The 15,704-nt window shown below is 35.6% G+C and overlaps 1 protein-coding gene across 1 annotated transcript in view; it reads right to left on the minus strand.

Moving 5' to 3' along the window:
* Positions 1-15,704, minus strand: part of EIPR1 (EARP complex and GARP complex interacting protein 1) — a 75,406-nt gene that overhangs the window by 28,233 nt on the left and 31,469 nt on the right. The window contains exon 4 of the mRNA XM_009094908.4: positions 10,703-10,859. Within this exon, the coding sequence (XP_009093156.1) occupies positions 10,703-10,859 (157 nt within the window). The remainder of the gene's footprint in view (positions 1-10,702; positions 10,860-15,704) is intronic.

Genomic DNA, 15,704 nt, shown 5'->3' on the forward strand with positions numbered 1-15,704 from the left:
ACTATGCATGCTTCTATTTTATCCCAGATTTTGCTTTACTGCTGTATTCCTAAAACACTGGCTATAACCTGGCTGACCCCAGATCCAAGTGATGGAACTGCATCTAATCTTCATCTTATGCTATAAAACACAAGGAAAACAAAAGATGAAGTTGCAGGTAAGAGAAAGAAGTGACAAAGTACCTTTTTTCATGCCATTAATACAACAAAACTCAGTTATTCTCAGCTGATACCTTCCTCTCAAATTACTCTTGTTCCTTGTGTAAACAGTTTCATCAGTTTTTATTCAGCATTTTTAGTAACAAGCATCAAATCTATAAGACAGATGACTATTTGGTGTTTTGTAAAGAAGGCACCTGTGTAAGGCACCTGTTTGGTGTTTTGTAAAGCAAAATCTGGAACTGAAACTTAAAACGTGCATTGGCTGACTCCTTACCCACTGAACTTTTCCATAAAGCAACAGAACAGAATAAAGAAAGGACTAACTTCTGCACCTTCCTTCTGCTGGAAGCATGACCTGCATAGCTTACTGTGTTGCCAATCCATGAAAATTACCTACCTACAAAAGCCCATTTGTAGTGAGTTTTCCTGTATTAGGACAAAATCACTACATTTAGCACATTAAGCTACCATCATGTTTTTAAACATGTTTTACCAAGAACATAGCACTAGAATAATTCTATGATTTACTTTAAATTTGCCTGGTTTGGCTGTAGTATTGCCAACACACACTTTTGAAAAGTATGGTACAACTTGGAAAAACTTAGAAGCAATTGAAAATGAGTGTTGATAATAAAAATGATAACATGCAGTTTCAATTACATGTTCAACTACATTTTGCCCTTAACAATGTGAAGAAACCAATTGGCACTGCCACGTGTATTTCAGAATTTCACATAGTTGTGCTGCATAGATACATCAGTTAAATCCTTCAAATAGATGAAAATATTTTATGAAAACATGTAACAGAATCAAGAAAATTAAGGCACTATAACCTGCAAGTGATCACAAGCAACGTTCCACAATCCGGTTTTCCAAAGTGAAATTTAAAGAAATCCGGGTGATCACGTGGCTGAATAGGTAAGTAAGAAATCTTCAAGTTGATTCTGATCACATTTATTTAAGTCCATCATTTTACTTACATATTGCTGAAAATATAAGTGGTATTTGGTGTTGATCTATGTAGATTTATTTTTAATTACAGACAATGAAATCTGATTTGACCACTTAACCCTTTAAGAGTTCTTTCAGCCAGAGATCAGTATTTTATATGCCTGTTGATATATCTGCACCTTTCCTACACAAATCACTCAATTTTTAGTTGCAAAAGCTAGATTGAAAACAATTTCTTTGATGTTTTCACAGGTAGGAATAAATTCCACATCATTGAGCGTCACTGAACTTCAAGGTAAAATAATTTTTCCAGCTGAATATAGTGTACTAATTAGAGCCAATTATAACTGAGCTGACATAACTGGCAATGAAAAGGCCTCTCCAACATTCACTGTCATTGTGGGATGCCCATTTTACATCTATTTCATTTTTCATTTATGGGTGTGGTTGTAGTGATCATTCATTCAGATTTTTTAATCTCAAGTAGAGGTTACTCAAATCACCCTTTGTAACATGTTCAGCTCTGTTCTGTACTCACAACTGAATGTCAAACATGAAATACTATGGAGAAGAGATGGGGAGGAAATATTGGTGAGTGAAAGAAAAAGTTACTCTTGAAGAAAGATACAAATTGTAGAGAAACTGAAGTTTTCACTTAGAACAGTCTTCAGCATAGCAGAAATTGTGATAATGTCTGAAAAGGAAAACAGATAAACCAGGCAGTACCATTTTCCTCAGTGTGTCAACTGCTGACGCTTACAGTTTTCAGAAATGGACAAGAGAGTCGTCAAATTCACAGTTGCCACTCAGAAACTGAGGGCTGCTCTTTAAATAATATATAAACAGAAGACAAGCAATTATATATGTTGTATTTTACCCTATTTTGTTATCATCTAATTCAGGATGCTTCAATAAAGCTTGCAGCTGGTAGTTTTTAGAATAAAAAAATAAAATCCAATTCTACAGAGAACATTACCTTAGCAAAAAATAAGAGTATTTAAAATATTCACTCCAATGCACACATGAAAGGAATGCTATGCTGCAAAGATAGTTAACATCTTTATCAATAAACTTACTGAGCTTTTACAAATGAACAATTCAAAGTCCTTCATTATAGACAAAGCAAGAAAAAAAGCAACATGCAAACACTTTCATTGACATGAACTGCAGTTAAGCCACAAGTGTTGGACACAGCACACATTAACTACTGCTTAACTGCAATTACAGCAGTGACAACCATTTATTTCTATAAATGGAAAAATTTTGCAAGATTGAAAACTCTCATGCATTTAAAAATGGAAAATATACCCATGCGTTTGGTAATTCAGAAGAACATCCTGCAGCTTCCATGTAGCCCAGAAGAAAAATTCACATATTGTGAACTTAAATATTGTGCCTGTTTTGCATTATGATGATTACAATTTAAAGATTACTCTTGCTTATCAGATAATCAGGTCATGAATTCTAAGAGACAGGAGATCAGACCAAGTACAACCTGAAACCCACGATCTTGTTCCCTACCCAAGTGCTCTACAAAACAGCCACATTTCTGAATGAAATCAGTTCTGGCTATTTTACAGTGTATTGAAGTCTGCTGCAGGGAACACAAGTTACACTTCATCTCAAAATTCTCAGACATTGAGATCTAATTCAGAGTGCCACTAAAGATGTGCTGAAATGAGAACCACTTTAGCTTCCTAAAAAAAACTTAGAAGGTAAGATGAACATTTTAGCTAAAAAGTTGCTGATCAATGAGAATTAAGAAATGAAGGGTTATTTTGGACAAGAACCCCTAAGATAGCTGGGCTTTATTCTGACTCTTGCATTACTATTACATTCAGAAAAATTAAACTGCTTTATAAATAAAAAAGCATCCCAACAAAGAGATGCCACAGAAAAATCACTTATTTCTACTTTTTTTTTTCCCTAAACTATCATTGTGTGGGCCTCTACAACACACTACTCATGAAACAGCTCTTGCCACAGACACCATTTCTATTCTGTTGCTTGAACGGAGCTTAAAAAATTTGCAAAGTGAATATTATAAATGTGTGACATGTCAGGAAAGAAACAAATAACTGGCTTGTCTGTAGATCAAGTAAGGTGGGCAGCCTGGGAAAAACATTTCTGTAGTATCTGTGTCTGCCAGGAAAACACACAGGTAAAAGCCATGCCCAGCCTCTGGAGGCCTCAGGATGACAATATTTTTTTCCAAATACTAAGGCAAAAGTTAAGGGCTGAAACAAACTTATTTGCAAAAACAATCTCTGCAGACTTACCTTAAAGAAAAAACTCATCTACTTTTGAGAGGGACAATTTGAGTATTTTCATAAGGGATTTTTCAAAGATGGAAATATGGATACAGCACATCCTTACTGATTTATACTGTTTGGAACAAACTGCATGGTTGGTCAGGGGAAAAATACCTAACAAAGCAGGATACTCCTCTGAGTAAATTCTTCAGTGATTTAAAACATGTGTCTAAGATGATCTAGGTTGCCGAGATCTGCATTGATAGCTGAAGAAAATCACCACTGCTTCTGTTCAAAGAACAGAATGCTAAAGGTTTACACAGACCTAGCATAGATGTACCCTCTAACACCTCTAATGCAGCAGCTGTTAATTCTGGGGGAATTTGAGGTGAAGAGACTGCAAGAAGCAGCTGGGACTGTAGTAATGTGGTCTCCCTAACTTACCTCTTCATCACCATTGCTGGAGCATGAACACTGGGATGGATGGACAGTGGGAGGCTGCAGGGCACCCCTTCAGGTCTCACAGACATTTTAACAAATAGATACACTTAATCACAAATGTACAAGGGTCAATTCTTTCATCCAACAGGCATCCAAAAGACATTTCAAAGCCCTGAATTTTTAACTACTATGTAAGCAAGTGTCAGCAGCAACATTGCTACATCTATAGTCATCCCAGAATATTGTGCTGGAAAAAATTCTACCCTAAGGGATAAATATTCTAAATAATAAATTCTTAACAGGGCTTTGGAGAGCAAACTGCTGTCTGATATCATGAAAACGGGCACCTGTTCAGTTAGTTCCTCATGAACATTTAAACTTTTCTTACATAACTGATTTTTTCACAGTTCTGCAACACTGTTTTTCTTTAACATTTCCCACTAACATTTTAAGCAATTCAGTAAGATTGAACAAAAAACTATTAGAATAAATAGAATAGTAGTAGAATAAACAGAAGTATCTATTTCACCTGCAAAATCAGTTGCGGCAGACTTCAAACCTCGCTTTTTTAGTGGTATGAATACCTTAAGTGACATTACAAAGAAGAAGAAACCCTCTTTTAAAAACAGTTAAATTTTCTTTCAGTGGGGAAAAATCTCAACTAATTTAGCAGTAAAACTGGGGAATATGGTGAGAACAGAAAAAAACCCTATATTCAAGTTGGGATGACTAAAATAGTACTCTACAAACCCCACTGTATTTACTTGCAGAGTAACACAATTTCTGCACTATTTTCTGTATCATAATTTATGAATCCAAACTAAACAAAAACATCTGCAAAGACCTCATAAACAGTAATTTTCATTCAAGCATATGGAATCTATTTAACTTATTAGAAGTTATAAGTTAACTGAATACATATAGTAAGTTCACCAAAACTAATAAATAACTATTTTTCCCTTTAGTATTTGCTTCAGTGTCAGATTTTAGCTTGACTAAGTTTCCCTCTGCTGTACATGAGTAGAGTCAGATAAATTCTGATTAAAAGCTAACATAATAAACAGGGCATATAATACAAAGTTCTATTACTTCAGTATCCAATTAATGAATTGCATTTATTCCCTAGAAAAAGTGATTACATTGAAGAGCCTAAAGTTTTAAAATTGCACAATACTAAGCACTCAAAATTACCACAAACATTCAAGGGAATGAAAATGAGAAAATGAGTGTTCTAAATTACTCTGCTGGATCGAGACATATTCTAGAGGATGACAAAAGTGGAAAAGGAAAGAGAAAATGCAAGAAAAACAACTAATGGTCGAACACTGAACATTTGTATTTAAATATAATAGATTAATTTATCTACAATAAAGAAGAATCAAAGATTCAAGAGAGCAAAATCCTGTGAAGAATTCAGGATCACACAGAATTATGAAGAGAGCAGAGACAAATACAGTTTAAACTTGACCAATTTAGAAAGGATCAAAATATAAAGGGCATTAGCAGTACTGATAAGCAGCTGTTAAGATACATTACCAGTGAAACTTGTCATGTAGTAAGTTAGGCCAAAAAAACTGTTTCTATACTTACTGTAATATCAGAAGTGGCTGATGGAACATGTGGAATGAACCAAGTGTGGAAGAATTATTCTTAAATGCTGACAATTTCAGATAATTTTCCGAAATTCTGTTCATCATGTGAAGATACAATTAATATCTACTGTGCAGCTGTTACAACCCCTCTTCCCCCCCCCAAAAAAAAGTTCAGTTTATACACCAGAATATACAACTGACAGTCCTGACACTCTCAAAGAAACCTCTATACAAATATCAGAGGGAGGTCTGTCCTCACAATTATATTTCAGGTAGGGGGACATATGAAGTGTTAAAATAAGTTAAGGTTAAAAAACTTATGATTGCATTTATAACATGCCTTTGCTATAAAACATATCTAACAGGCACTGAACCACATATTCAAGACCATACGATCCTTATAAAAGTATTGTTACTTTCGTGTTTATATTCATTAGGTAAGGACTATTGAATTATTTTAGACTTTCTTTTTTTTTTAATGAAACCCTAAGGTAGAACTTTTACACATATATCCTGAAGCCTGCAGAGGGGCTCTAGAGAAGAAGTAACGTTACCAACAAAATGACAGGAAACAGAAGTGATACCTGAATAACATATGAAAGTTAGAGCTATTAAAAACACTGTTTTTACTTTTGAGTTTCATATTCTCTTCCTTCTTGGCTTTTTTACTTAAAAATGTTTTGGGATGGTTTGTTTTTTGTGGGCTTTTGTGTTTTTTTAAATAAATTTAAAGGCCAAAAAAGTAAGTAAAACCCTACTGGATTTCAGTCATCTGTCTTCAGGACATCAATTATAAATGAGCCTAACTTTGATCAGGTGACTGTGTGCATTAATGGAATGAGCATGATGAAGCAATAAAATGTTATGTATTAAATCTCTACTCAAGTTGAAAGGACTATAAGAGCAAATTTTGTACTTCTGTAAAAAGCCAGCCTTAATGAGCATGATTTGTACTGTGTATGGCCAAGGAAGAGATGGTACTTCTCTGTACTCTATATGGAGACCTTCAATGAAATGCCAAATAAAATCTAAGTATTTAAAATCTGTGGGAACAGCTCATTTATAATAGCTTTCCCCTTTGTGAATTCAAAGTTCTAATTTAATATTATAGTGATAAACATCCTGGAGTTCTTGAAACATCTGTGACTCTAAAGAATTTATAATTTCTCTTCCTCTCTACAGTCTCTTAGATATGGTAATATTTGCATGTTCATATCTAGGATTGATTGAGTGGGATACACCAGAAAAAAAAGCAACAAAAAAAATTAACCTGAGCTAGTAGAGCAGCCTAATGAAGTAATCTATCATTATTACTAACATACTCATCCCTTTCAAACAAATTTTTAGCAGCTCTTATTTTCTATATAAAACATGAATTCTTCATTCCTCACCTTTCAGGCTTCTCAGGATTGAGTCTCCACTTATATTGCCTCTGTAACCCCCATTCATTTTCCCTTTACAGTTGTATTTCACTGTTCATCTAACATTTTCCCCTTATTTATTTTCATTTTATTCCACATTTAGTCCATAAATCACGATCCAACTTACTTCACTTGTTCCTCTCTCTTTTGAAGTACATAGCTTAGTACTGAACAGGATCTGCCCTATTTTATATCTGCCACCTTTGGAAAGCAAAAAGTAAGATGCTAAGCATTGAGAGGCAAGCCTGCTTCCAGCAGAATCAAGAGAAACTCCCTGCTGTGTTATGAATTCAAGATCTCACAGATTATACTTTGTCTTATGGCCTGTAGTATCTTCTTTCTCCAAGGACTATCCATCCTGTCAAGTCTACTACCAAAAGAGTCTGCAGCAAAACTGAGAGAGAACAGGAGGTTACTATGCTAAATACTAAAATACAAGTCTCCAGGGGTTTAACAGAAGAGAGTTCTGGGGATTCCTTCAAGCTGCACTCAGAGGAATAATCAAAATCTCATTAACTGCTGCCCCCTTTCCCTGGCCTCTCCTATGCAGACAGTACTTTGGACAGAACCGCTTTGTGCAAGATATCCAGTTGAATCTTTAGTTGAATCTTACAACATTGCATAGACCAACATGCTTACTGTTATATGGGTTTAACTCTGTATGTATGAATATATACACTCATCTACAGAAGGAATTCATTGAAGAGACTTTTTTTCTTTTTAAACGCACAAATTCCTGTGTGTATCTGGGGGTTTCCACACTGAAAGTAATTCACCCAGGATTTTTGCACTTGAAATCCTTCTATTTTGGCTTACATGAGGAACAGCAGGCAGAGGATGAAAAAATCTTAGGCTAGAACCAAACAGAATAATTAACAGGCCTATTTGTTGGCCTAATTTAAGCATCTGTTTAATTTTCTGAACTCTCTTTATGCCATACAAGAGTTTGAGTAAAAATGCTGATGAGTCCCAAATTCAAAGCTTGGAGTCAGTAAACAATCTCAGATACTAAAAATGAAAGGTTATGCTCTAATTTTTAAGCACAGTAACTCATGCAATCCAGATAAAATGGAACTGTAGAAAACCAAATTTCTTTTTCACTTGCCTGTAATGCCTTGGATATTAGATTTTTGCCAAAGGTTTTGTCAAGACTAGAAAATTATTTCCACAGATCTTGAGAAGGAAGGGCGCAGTGTTGAGTAACACATCAGCAAAGTTTAAGATTTTAGTCACAATCGATTGAAAACCCTCTTTTGGTCTTGGTTCACAAAAGAGAACAGGTATTAAGCATGTCTCCACTGGTTTTTAGTAGGAAATTTCAGAGAAATCGGAGTACAGAAATCCATAAAGGAGATGAGAAAGGTAAAAAAATGCAGAATCAGTTGTTAGCATCAGTACAGAGTTGAACAAAACCAATTCCTGACACACCAGACCTAGAAAAAAAATACACCCCTTGTGTTTATTAGTGCATGATACTAGAAACAAATATCTGTGACGTAAATTTCAGCTAACAGGCTCACCTTTAAAAAAGCTGATAGAGAAGGAAGCAGAGCAGGGTAAACATGAGAAAAACTACGAGCAAATAAAGCCCTGAGAAGGGTAGTAGATGCTAGAATATATAACGGGTGGCATGTTCAAGATAGTTTTGCTTTTTTTCCTGATTTACAATAAAAACTCAATTACTTATGATCTCCAACCAGATCCATAAATCTCATGAAGCATCTGTGCAATGGATAGCAAGACAAAAAAATACCCTCCTACAAGCTGCTATCTGGAGCCACTGTCACAAGGGTTGACACCAACATTACAAACTCCATCTCTAAACTGTACTGACAACTCTGCCCACTCTTCCAGGCCCAGTATATAAAGATATGATAGTAGCCCAGTTTTTTATCTAATCTTTTTTAGCATGCATTCTGACTAATAATAGTCAAAATTAACTTAAAAAATGAAGGCTGTATCCAATCATTCATGGCTATAGTCACACTGCTCTACAGCATGCTGGGGATTAAGCCACCCTGTTAAAGTGCACATGGTCACACTAAACTCAGATCCAGCATTCAGCCTGTGGTTTTCCAGGCAAAACATACAGGGTATGTATGCTGTAATGGCAAGGCAAATGACAGATCCTTCTTACTGCAAGTATTTGGTGCCAGACCACCACTGATCTCATAGTGGTTGTGTACACCAGAACACTGGTCTTACATTGTGGTTTGAAAAGTGTTTATACTTGGCACTGAGGAAAATTGCTTTTCTGATTCCTATTTGGTTCTAACAGCAACCAAACCCTTACTGTCTAAGGGCTTCATGTTTTTCTAAACACTTAAGTAGTGTAATAAAAAGAATATTTACTTTGCTATTTGCAGCCAACACACCCCTCAGTGGGGTGTAGCCTTTGTGACATACTTAGCACAAAAGGCCTAATTTACTCATTTATGAGTTGTGTCCATTATGAGTGAGACAGGAATAGAAATGTCTGCTCTAAAACAAGATCCTCTAACTCAGCTGTGCTTTTCTGAGATGATGTGAGGAGTACTAATGCCAAGTATTCTCTTTACACCTTTTATCACTTTAGCACCTTTAGCACTGAACATTTTCAAATCTCTATGCATATATATATATACATGCACATAGGTAAAGGGCATTAAATAGCAGTAGATATTTGTAAGCACTAAGTACTGAACAAAATCAGATAGCAGATGACTGAAAACTGCTCATGAGCTTGTTATCAACTGGTTTTAGAGCAAAAAACAAATTCTGGGCATTCATATAATTCACATCCTGACAAAAAGTTGTTTGTATGCCTCCTATTATTCCTTTAGTGATCTGGCTACCATTCAAAGCTCTGGCATTCCAGCATCAGATAGAAATTGAAAATTTTATGGAAAATTAAAAGACAAAAAGCACAAAGCTTAAGAGATTAAAACAAACAACAAAACCTCTCAAATTTAGTATGGAATTTTAATTACCAAAAAGTGTCCACAATAAAAAGTGAAATAAAATAAAAAAAATAACTACAAGGAGGAGTACTCAAAGTATGTAGCAAAGAATTAAAGGATGCTACTATGAAGAAATTTAACACTCAGAAAACCTGTACCTTAGAAAAAAGTCATCTATAAATTTCTGAACACATTGATATGTCCTATATTTTCAAGACCTGCATAATAAATAGCATCTTCAATTTACCCTTTTTCTCTGGTTAAAATTTAATCTGCAAGGCTCAAATTAGACATCCGTGGCTAGAAATGGATGCTTAAAACTTATTATATGTCCTGCATCTGGTCAGGAAGCAGTGGGAATATGTCATATACCCACATCCATAAAGCACCAAACTTGCAAATACACAATGGAGAAATTTAACGTCCTCTTAATATAACAGCAAGGGAAACAAATTTCTGTAATAACCTCTTGCTAGATTGCAGCTCTCCTTGTCTTGACTTATACAACAGATAAAGAGTAGTTACACAGGCAGCATGTAACAAAATGAATTTTTATCCTTATGAAACAATAAATTACTCACACTAAATCAGCTGAGTGAGACTAAAAAATAAAAACTTGTATGCAACATCAAATTTATATTCCAAAATATTCAAATTCTAAGTATTATACCTTTGTGCAACAAAGGCCTTAGATGGGGGCAGGTGGGGAAAAACACATTCAAACAATACACAGGCTGTTACTCCATATGTGTTTGCAGGACTTTAATATATGTTTTTAATCTATGAAACATCTGGGACTAAAAATCCAATTTATACTTTTTTTTTTAAGATGGAATACTTTTAAGCTGCATAGCATAGTTTCTTCAATATAAATCTGCACAAAACTAACAGCATGGGTCTATCCTTTAGGCTTTTTCTAGAAGTATAAAATATGCAGAATCCTACCAGGCCATATTGCCATGGGCTGTGTTGTCAAGGTGACAGAGTAGCTCCAGGGTTTGAGTGTTGCTTGATGAATCATCAGGGGATTCATGACTGCCTGATTCCAATTCCTTCGGCATCCTCCAAACAGCAGCACATGTCATGACTTTAGTGTCTGAAGCTAAGCAAGAGAGAATAATGTCAACAGATCATTGTATGGGAGATGCATTTTGTACACACTGCACCAACATTTACACAAATCTATAAGCAATGCACATCTGCTGTTTGAAAAATTTAAAAATATTATACCAAGATGAATTCAAAGAATGCAGAACGTGGCTACAGATGCAGACCTCAAGTTAGCAGTCAAGGTGCTGCAGAACTCATAATTAGCATGTATTTGACATATGTCTTCCTGAACAAAAGCAAAATTAGGTGCTCATGAAAACTCTTTGGGATGCATGTTTTCCAAGTTTCATTCCCCGTACTGATGTTAACGAGTATGTCAAGTTACATTGCTTGATTCATTAACAGTAAAGGTACAGACATCATTTAAACACTTCTAACAGCTATCTCCAGTTTAATCTAGAGCGTTATCTTATGTCCTTTACTACCAGCAACTGCTTATTGCAAAATTAAGTTTCCCAAGTAAGTATATGCCTCTAACCCCAGCAAATAAAAACGGCTTCCAAAAGACAAACTGAACTTACATGCACACAGCAAAGTATTACAATGTACGAAGAACAAGGGATCTGTAGATTGAGGAGAAAATACCATATGGTCTGTGCACATATGGCAGTGCCCATCACCCAGTATAGCAATTTGTAGCAGTGCAGAATGGGAGGAGACCAGAGCAGCAGTGCATATGTTCACGCTGTTCTAGCCACTGGTGCAGGGTTCAGTGAGGATGAACAGGTCGGTGTGATCCACTCCAGTGGGAACAAGGGAACCAGCCACGGTAAGCAAAAGCAGGGAGAGGAACTGCTGGCTGCAGGATGAGCTATATGACAAGTCCATAGGATATGCAGCAATGAATCTTCTCTTCTGAGGTCATTTTACAGGCCTCTGTCTCCAAGTACATTTTAGCTGATTTTAGTCAAGAGTGTCTGATTACAGAGCCGCGAGCAAACGCAACCAACTTCATCAGTGGAAAGGAAAGTGGCAGCAGCTGCATGTAATGAGAGTGTTTTCAAGAGGAAGCAAGGACATTGAAAAGGCCTTCTCAGGCTAAAATGGTACTAACTGAGGAAAAAACATGTATTATAAAGGTCACCAATGTGGATATTCTCTATGGAAAAAAGAGGCAGCCAAACAACAGAGAATAGGACAAAAAGTAACTGATACATAGTAAGTCCCAAATACAAGACTGCAGACATGTTTAAAATGCAGTCATATGAAATAAATAATAAAAAAAAAGGTCATGAAACCTTTAGGTGGAAAAGGTGAAACCTGTAGAAAAAAAAATTCCATTTCTGTAACAGGAAACAGGGATAGGAGGAGGACTTTATATGAATTCTGAACACACAATCACTGGATATTTGAGAGATTGTGCTGAGCAAAAATTATATGTATGATGCACATAACTGCTCTACAGTGATTTGGATATACAAGTTGAATACAGTAAAAAGAGACCATACATTTAAAGATGATAGAAAACCCCTTATTTACTAACACTTACTTGAACTTTTGCTAATTGTAGAGCATGCTAACTAAACAGCTATTTCTGAATCATTCCAGGCAAATTGTTTACAGCAGATCCACGTACCACTGAGGAAGAGAAGAAAGCAGCAGTGGATGGCTACCTTTCCTTAGCAAAGGGCAAACCAGCACACAGTGTGCTTTGTACACCATGCAAGTAATAAATAACTTAAAAGTTCAATATAGCTAAAGAAGGGGAGATTTATCAAATGTTTCACTTCAATGTGAAAAACCGGTAATGAACATTTTCTGGTAGATTATAACTACTAAAAAGTCTGTACCACGCATATTAACTTTTCCACTATTATCAGGATCATGGCAGAGCACCACAAAAGCAAATAATGGAAAACAAACTCTTTAAGCCATCTTTCCTCTCCAGCACTGCACTGCAAGTCTTAAGAAAACTTTAAAATGTCACAAAGAAACTTAATATACAGGAAACAATTTTTTTTTTAAAAAACGTAGCCTTCACAAAACACTTTTCAATATACTGATAGGACGTATCTTTCCCAAGAATTATCTGATAAATATTACCTTTTTCTTTTTAGTTGAAATTTAACCCACAAGGTTTCAACTAGTAATCAGTGGCGAGCCCAATTCTTAAAGTTTATGGTACAATTATGGACATAATTAAAAAACTAAGAATCAACTATCACTTCTGAAGTTGTTTTGGGGTGGAGGGGTGTGATTTGGGTTTGCTTGGTTTGTAGTTTTTTATTTGTGTTTTTGGGGGTATTTTTTGTTGTTGTTGTTGTTCTACTTTACAAGCTAGCTAACAAATAGAAAACTTTATGCAGCCAGATTTTTAAAAGGATAGAGACTGATTTTAAGTATTGTTCACTTTTGATAAAATTACTTCTACTAGAATATATGTAAATATAATGAGATTATGAAGACCATCTTACATAACAGATGTCTGAATACAGAAACCAAAGGGGCCCTTTGCATGCTCATGTGTGAAAGTGTACAGCAATATCCAACACTGATGTTTCATTATCCTGGCTCAGTTTCAATTCAGATTTCTCATTTCATGTACAAAAATCTGCTATTATTCCACTTTTCTTAAAATTCTCTGATAAATGCGAAGCTGCCCATAAAACTTGCACAATCACCTCCTACACCATATTTTTTCTGAAAAATTACAGCAGACCTCATTCTTCTGGTTTCAACTTTTCTTGCTAGTAGATGGCTAGGTGGTCCCAAAATTATTTCAAACTGTGATTGGTAAAACCTGGAGCAAATGTATTAACATTTCAATGCCCTGCATCTGCTCAAGAAGCAGTGAGAACATGTCATATACACACATCCATAAAGCACCAAACTTGAAAATATACAATGGACAAATTTAGCTTTCTTCAGAAAGTAAAAGGAAACAAATCCCTGTAATAAACTCTGCAGTACTGAGCTCTACTTGTCTTGTCTTAGGCAAGAGAAATGAGTAGTTACACAGGCACCATATAATATCAATTCTCATCCTTAACAAACAATAAATTACTTCCACATAGGCCAAATCAGTGGAGGGAAGACTGAAAATCAAAGACTGAAGTGCACCATCAAATTTATCTTCCATAAAAAGATCGAAATTCCAAGTATTGCTGCTTTGTGCAGTAAAGGTTTTAGATGGAGGAAGGTGGGGAAAAACACATTCTCAAGACATCTTTCCTCTAACCACAGCACAATCTTAAAGACAGCCTTGAAATGGTATTTTAGCTTCTTCAAACTGGAGTATTACTTCCTTGCACAATCAGATTTCCAGACCAAAAACCCTAAAACAACTAAAGAAGCATCATTTTGAAGACTGAAGGAGGCCAAAGCATAAGTGTATCTGTATGTGTATATAAATATTAAGAGAAAAATCCCCCAGAAACTTGTGGGGATTGAGGCTCCTATAACACTTTGGTAGTTTGAAAACTGAAGTACAGGTTGGTGCAGAACTTCATATGCAGAATTTTGTGCAGTTCCATGCTTGTTTTACTCCACTGGAACTAGTGGGGAAGGATAAATTAAATTGCACATCAGAAAGGGATAACACTAAAAGCCAACAAGCACAAAACTTTGACTCAGCACAGACATTATCCTCTGCTTTCAGGTGGTGAAGCTCAGGGAAAGTGACACACCACTGTCCAGCTGCTGAATGTCCATCCATCTTGAACAACTGTATGTACATTGCAAATATTCCAGCTTCAAACTTTGAAGAAATTCTGGAATTAGATACATGGCTGAAATCTGTAGAACAAAGACTTTGATTCAGAGCACTACTAACTTCTCCTTGGACAGTTCTGACACTTTGTTAATTCCCAGATGTGTGAAACCAAAATAGAATTTCCACAGCCACCCAGAGAAGTAATTTCAGATATGGCTGGCCTTAAGGAAGGCTTACTTCACCTTTATATAAAGAACATTTTTAAATATACCATTTTCTCTCTTGTAAAAGAGAGGGCAAATCTAAGTGCTGAGTGAAAGCGTCACTCTTCTGATAGATGAAGTGGAGTTTTTTCTGGGTCACAATTCCTCTTAATAGAATAACCACTAGCTATAAACCTACAAACACAAAATCCACAAACACAAACAGGAATTCTCACTACACTGAAATCAAAGTCCCACAACAAGCTTCCCATGGCCACATGAAAAGCTCACTAACAATATACAGTATTTGTGGCATTACCCATATTGCCTTATTTCCCAAGTGATCATATGAAAATTTAAAAATCCAGTGTTACTAGGTAATTGCACTACCACCTCTGTAGTGCCACTGCTTATCTAGAATGCCTACGGGCAAAGAGAAACTCCAGATTTTCCCATCTTTTACCAACTTCACATCACATTACTGCACATATGCATACAAAATGACAATGTTTTCATCTACCAGCTCTCATATTATCTCTTAAAAATGCTAAAAGACAAGTATTAAACTAATATTTAAATGGCAAAGCCAGTTATTCTGTAAAAGAAAGAAAAATTAGGTAAAAACATGGTGTCTCTATGTTGTGCTTCTGTGTCTTCCTTTAGTTGAAAACCATTTGTGCATCCCTACTTCATATTGAAAGAAGAATTTTTATTTATGTCACAGCACCAATGCAGAACAGAACAGATAAGGTTGTGCTGAAGTTTTATCACTGAGTATATTAAGAAAAATGTTCCAAGGTTTACTAAGCACTAGTGAACTTTCATAGAGTAAGTCAAAGGTTTGAAGAAGATGTTCCACTGTATTCCTCATGCATTGTTCACATTAAATGATCCAGAAATGAGACAATGAACTATTGAATCTTTGTCATATTTATTCTTCCTCATTCAAGAGAGGGAAATATTTGTTCCTTCTCATTCCTTA

The sequence above is a fragment of the Serinus canaria genome, chromosome 3, assembly GCF_022539315.1.
Source record: "Serinus canaria isolate serCan28SL12 chromosome 3, serCan2020, whole genome shotgun sequence".
Lineage (NCBI taxonomy): Eukaryota > Metazoa > Chordata > Aves > Passeriformes > Fringillidae > Serinus > Serinus canaria.